We start from the raw sequence: 6368 nt of genomic DNA on the forward strand, positions 1-6368 counted from the left end.
TCATTGGGACACTCAAACCCCTCCACCACGATAAGGTAGCAGCCCAAGGAGAGGGCTACAATCAAGTATAATTAAATCAACATGTTATCTGGAGACTAAACCATAAGTCACTGCATTCAACTGTCATGTGTTACAGCTTTTATTTTGACGGGGCTGTGTCAAATACAGACAAAAAAAAAACATACTTGTAGCATGCACAAAAAAAGAGGCAAGGTCAGTGCAGGTTCATCGACAACAAGATGGCAGCATAAGTCCTATTTACTTCATATTTATTGCAATGTTATAATAAAAACATGCCAAAAAATAAGATTACATTTACACTCTATGAACCATGAGAGGGCTCACATATTGGGACACAAATAAAGATATTTGTTTGTCTTCTGGGCTTTGAAAATAAAATGTTTATGATAAATACTGATGTGCTAACCCAGTCAGTGATCTGTCATGTGTGTTAACTGGATTTTATTCTTATCTAAGAAGCATAAATTATGCAGTAATCTGAGAGGAGATTGAGGTATTTAGACAAATGCATTCTCAAATCTGAAGACAAGTTTAAGAATAACCTACTGCAAAAAAAGAAAGCATAAACAAAAAAATTAGTTCAGGACTATTTCTGAGAGTAAAGCTAATGTATTTCCAATTTGTTGATGTCAAAACGATGAGGCCTAATAGGCACTGTTAGCCTATTTTTCCTTCAGTGTGAGCTCTTTGGTTTCACCTGCTGGATCAGGATCACCTGGTTAGTTGAGATGCTGTGGCCCAGGCCATATTTATTATTCAAAGTGCTTCTTATTAAATAGTCATGAGGCTGGCATTTCCATCATCTCCTGTGCCTCAGCACACCATTACACTGCTGTGTATGTGGCTTTTAGTAAAGAGATATTTATTCAATATAGAGCTGAGAAATAATCTGGCTCTAATGAAAAGCTGCGACGTGTTTTAGGTTTTCTGGCAGCTCCAGAACAGATGTGTTTTTAACTTTAAGCCTCATCTACTTCGTTATTTCTAAACACTGTATTGTAAAAACAGACGATACCTTGATAACAAGGTGAGATATGCTAAAAAGGTACCTTCAGGCCTGTCAACACCTTTCTGTCTATGCTTCAAGTAAATAATGAATTTTTAAAAAGTAAGACACCAGAACCTCGTTTACATCAAAGCGATTGAGCGATGTGGCCAGCATGGAGTGTGAAAAATGTGTAAAAATGTCAGCTGTGTTAGCAATATTTAGCTCCTTTCTGACAACAGCCTGGAGCTAACGTTAGCTGGCACCTGACACAACCGGCCATCTCATCCCCTTCTCCTCAACAACAAACCGGCCTCTTTCACCAGCTTTACGACGCTTCTGACCGCTAAAGATAAAGTCGTATAACGGTCAGAAATGTACATTTTAAAAAATACATTATACTCTGCTTAAAGGTTCCAATTTAAAAAGCTAAAATACCTGCTGCCTCCACCAGACCCTGGCCGCAGCGCCATCTTGATAACAGCAGTCACTAGTAGGATTGTGACGTCAAAGGACCCCGGGAGGTAAGTGCGCCCTGAGTTCGGCCTGACAGGCACAGCTGGCTGCTCCTGTCAATAGGTAAGTGTGCCCTGAGTTCGGTCTGACAGGCACAGCTGGCTGCGCCTGACGAGCTGTGCTGTGAATTAGTTTAGTCTCAGAGCTGGTAAATCCGGTTTACTTTACGGAACTGGGTTAATCTGATTCATTCACTAAAACAACTCGTTTCACTTGATTCGTTTATAATACGGAGAGCCTTTTCATTCATGATGCGCACACCACCCCGGCCAATAAACACATATAATGATTTCATATTTGATGAATTCAGTTTCAGTTCAATGAAATTCTCATATAATCTTAAATTTCAGTATGAACAATTCAAATTTCCATTTTTGACGACAAAAGTTTCTTCCCATAAATATTTATTTTATATTTATTTTTACAGTACCTAATTTAACCACCAGATGTCAGTGTTTATCTTTCACAAATTCCCCTCGAATTAACCTCAGTGTTTCCTTTTTAAATGTGAAGGTTTGAAAATAAGTGCTTTTGATCACAAAGTATTAATTTATGTCTGTTTTACAGAATCTATCTTTGCTTCACATTCAGTTCACTTATGTGACATCCATCCATCCATCCATCCATCCATCCATCCATCCATCCATCCATCCATCCATCCATCCATCATCTGCCTCTTGTGCTGGGGCAGCCAGCGATTTAATTTCGGAGATTTATAGTTTCACAGCATATTCCATCTTTCTGGAGGAACCCAAGGGGTTCCCAGATCAGAGTCTCTCCAGCTTGTCCTGGGTCTTTCCAGGGGTCTCCCCCCACTGGACATAAAACCTCCTTACCACATCAACTGGCTTTTACAGTAAATAATCCATAAATGCTTGATATTTTTGCACTTTTACTGCTGAAGTCTGTAGAGTCTAACATGCTGCTTTCTGTCATGTCTCTCTAAGTTGCACAATCTGACTGAACATTTTAAGATGCCTCGTTTTTTGTCATTGTAGTGTTATTTTTTTTTAAATCTCTTCCATCCTACCCCACCCCAGATCGCTGGGCTCATGTAGGCTCACCACTGATGTCCTGAACAAACACAAACAGGCCATGATGACATCTCCGTTAGTAAAAAAGAGTCAATGACACAACCGTGATGATCGGGTCTTATCACCGACAATTACAAGAGACAAACGATAGGCTCGAGATGAGTCATCTGGGCGCGAGGTTCACCGATAAGGATCTCTTTCTGCTTGCGGAGAAAACAAAAGAGATCACTGTCGACTTCTGAGGAGAGCGCGTACGCCCAGCAGTGTCCTTTGACCGTCAACTTTTCTGCAGGTTTGTGTGTTTTAAGCAGAGAACTGTCCCCAGCTTTTGCATTTTAGCTTGATTTTTATTAAACGAACAAAAACACGATGCATACAGACAAACAGATGATGTCAGGCAGGAATCCTTGTGAACTGTTTGCAGATGATGTCATGATATCTGTGATGAGAATGGCAAACAGGTGGAAGAGAGCTCGGAGAGGTGAAGGGCTTGAAAGAGGAGTTGTGAAAGGACGGAGAAAAGAAAAGTTTCAGGAGTAATTTGCGACAAAAGGGTGACAGCAAAGGTCAAAGAGGTCAGAGTTTGCTGGGAACCCCCTCAGAACCCTGCTGTAGGTCACATGTTGCTCCAATGATAGTGGATCAATGTTATATTATTACCACTGATACATTAGGCTTTAAAAACTATTCTAAAATCAAAATATGCATACTTTATTGCTTCAGTCATTTCAGGTAATTATTTCATTAACAAGAACACAGTGGAGAATAAATAAACTGTTGAAATCTTCTGTAAATCATAAAATAACATGTAACATGTACGCTCACTCCCTCAGTAAATGTTTTATGTTCAGTATTTTCATGTTAACATGTAAGTGAATTACAATGCAAATTTTAAATTTTAGTAGTTCTTGATAAATAACAAAAAAAATTAATAGTTTTTTCAATTTTACTTCAGTTTTTTATTGTTTAAAAGACAATTTTCACATATTTTTACATGATTGTGTCCTCTGGTTTTTCTGTTGCGTCACTCTGATGTTGTGTATCCTTTATGAAGTTGTGATTTGAAATACTTTATTTTACATTAACAGACACATTTGGTGTTTTTGCACAAAGTATCCGATCAGTATTGGTGAAACCAGCCTGATTTATTTGGTATAGGAATCAAAAGAAATTGTTGGTATCAAACATTACTCTGTAATAAGATTGTTTATTTAATGAGCTGGTAATTATTATTCTTTCATTACAATAATTTCATAAATCCTAAATTAGCTTTTTTGTGTGGCAGACAAAAGAAATGTGGAAAAAATGCATAAATAAAGGCCTGAAGTTTGATGCTTATAAAAGTAAAGGCTTTAAAGTGTCTCACTTTTTGACATGTTTGTGACTTTTTGCTTGGTGAGAGTTTATTGCAGCAGTTTGGGTTCTTTTCTGCTGTTTGGGAGCCTTTACAGAGACAATCAGTCCCATCAGTCCCCTGTCTCCTGAGCCTGGACCTGCTCCTCCCTGCTGTGTGCTCCAGGTTTTAGCTGGAGGCCGGTCCGATCAGTCGACCGGCTCGACGGTTGGTCTGAAGTGGTTCTAGGCAGGCCCCCCCCCCAAAGAGGAGGTCCAGCAATAAGGTGAACATTAACCCAGTTTTTTTTTCTTTTCTGGGTATGCCACCATTGCTCATAAATCATTAACCTGTCCAGCATTGAGCCAGTAAAGGCATCAGCATGACATCAATCCATCAGGATTCCTCTCAACCACAGACTCTTGCTGCAGTTTTTTTCCAGCCTCAGATGCAAATAGTTTTTCTAAAAGAACAAACCCGAAACAGACAAATAAATAAATAAAATAAAAATAAAAAACTTGGACCTCTCATTTTTATTGATTTATTTTTCCGTGCAGTGTGAGTCAAAGCATTTTTTTATTGTTTCATAAACAGGTTTTGTGGAATGCATTACTCACACTTTACTGTTTAAACTGTGTTTGACACAACCAGTGGTTGACTTTTTAATTACAGTTTTATAAGATGAAAAGGCTCAAGATGTTCAAGAAAACTGTTAAATAATGACGTAAAAACAGGCAACTTTTAAACATATAACTGCACTCAAATTTAGTGCGTTATACAGTTTTTTACTTGTTTAAAACATGTTTATGGTTCTAAACTTTCACAACATGGAGTTTAACGTTTTTGTTTGTTATTAGCTTCTGATTATTTAAGGTGGAAAATGACCAAAAACACATCTCTTCTTGATGATTTTTGCAGTTTTATGATAAAAATATGTATGTTTTCTGGTTTATCTGTAAATACAGTTTATTTGTTTGTTTGTTTGTCAACATTTGAACAAAAGTTTAGTTGATTCTTGCTTTTATTTTGTAAAATTATTGCAGAACTTTTGATGGAAAATAGGAGAAAACTAAACACCATGAAACGACTGAGGGAATGTCAATGAAAGCCTGCCGATCAGAACTCACCAGAGCGGTTCTGTTCTGGCCCGGGAATGTCTCGGGATCCCCCAGGAGGACGTGGTGAGAGGGAAGTCTGGGTTTCCCTCCTCCACCTGAGCGTGGATTCATGGAAGAAAAGGGATGGATGGATAAATCAGAGGAGATCAAAAGGCACCTAGCTGTCACTGTTGGTGGTACCGGCGTAGCTGTGGGCCCAACAGAGGGTCCCTGAACACAACAGAGGCCCTTTGATGGAGGACTCCTGTCACAGCAGCTCCATACATGTGTAAGTATCTTCTCCACGAACAGGGTTGGTGTAAACTCTGGTCCCAGTGACCAATTAGGCCAGGCATTGACCGGCCTCGTGACCCCTGACCCCTGCTGGGCAGTCCTATCCGCAACCCTTTGGGGGCTCGGCTGGAGTCGACGTAGCGCCTTTTCTTCCGACGCTGCTAAACACGCAGCCGCGTTTCAGCCTCGCAGCTTCCACTCTCTGTCTCTGAGTGACCCTCCTCTGTTCCTCCTGCTGGCCTCTCATCCCGTCAGCTGGTCCACGTCCACCAGTCAGACCCCCGGACGGAGTCTTCTGCTCATCTCTGTCTCCTGTTTCTCACTTTAATTAATGAGTGTCATTTATGTCTCTGATTCGATAGCATTCAAATGATTGAGATCATTTACCTTCCATACATTTTTCATGTATCTCGTTCTGCAATTTTTATGCTATTTTAACAATTTCTCTATCAAAGTGTTCAGCTCCTTCAGGGCATTCAGCCTGTAGCTACTTATTGAGATATTTAGCATTTTCTGTCAGTATTTTCTCATTGAAAATGAATGGAGCTGACTTTAACATACATAAAACCCTTTAAAATGTTTATAAATCTTTACTGTACTTTTTATCTTATTTTCTATTTCTGTTTACTTTTTTAGCTTCCTTTGTGCTTCTGTTTTGTTGATTTTTTCCACCTTTTTTAGCTGTTGCGCTGACTAAATGTTTTGTGCTTCTTTAAGCTTCTTTCTGCTGACTTAACACATTTTATGCATTTTCTGTGTTTTTAGTTATTTTTAAGCTAATTTCAGCCAACTTGAGCTGTTGTCCAGCTAAATTCACCTTTTTTAGCTGTTATATCAACTGTCTGCTATTCGTCTGCTAATTTAAATTTTTGTGCTGCTTCTTTCTGCTAATTTAAACATTTTATGCATATTTTTACTAAGTTCAACTGTTTTCTGTGTTTTATTTTGTTTATTTAAGTTAACTTGAGCTTTTTTCAAACAAAACGAGCTTGTTCTGTTTCTTTCTGGTAACTTCGGCTATTTCAGCTGCTTTTTAAGCTATTTTTAAGCTAGTTTCAGCTTTTTTAGCTATTTCAAAACAAACTGAA

The 6368-nt window shown here is 38.7% G+C and overlaps 1 protein-coding gene across 8 annotated transcripts in view; it reads right to left on the minus strand.

The window, feature by feature from the left end:
• The window catches only part of synrg (synergin, gamma), a 43071-nt gene extending 41551 nt beyond the window's left edge, over positions 1 to 1520 (minus strand). For 7 of the 8 annotated variants that reach the window (XM_014024100.1, XM_014024099.1, XM_014024097.1 and 4 more), the window contains exon 1: positions 1445 to 1514. In XM_014024100.1, the coding sequence (XP_013879554.1) occupies positions 1445 to 1479 (35 nt within the window). In that variant the 5' untranslated portion in view covers positions 1480 to 1514. Of the gene's footprint in view, positions 1 to 1444 lie in introns of all 8 variants that reach the window. The other variant, XM_014024098.1, reaches the window with a different exon arrangement.
• Positions 1521 to 6368: the final 4848 nt, after the last annotated feature.

Source organism: Austrofundulus limnaeus, unplaced genomic scaffold (assembly GCF_001266775.1).
Source record: "Austrofundulus limnaeus strain Quisiro unplaced genomic scaffold, Austrofundulus_limnaeus-1.0 Scaffold407, whole genome shotgun sequence".
NCBI classification, from domain to species: domain Eukaryota; kingdom Metazoa; phylum Chordata; class Actinopteri; order Cyprinodontiformes; family Rivulidae; genus Austrofundulus; species Austrofundulus limnaeus.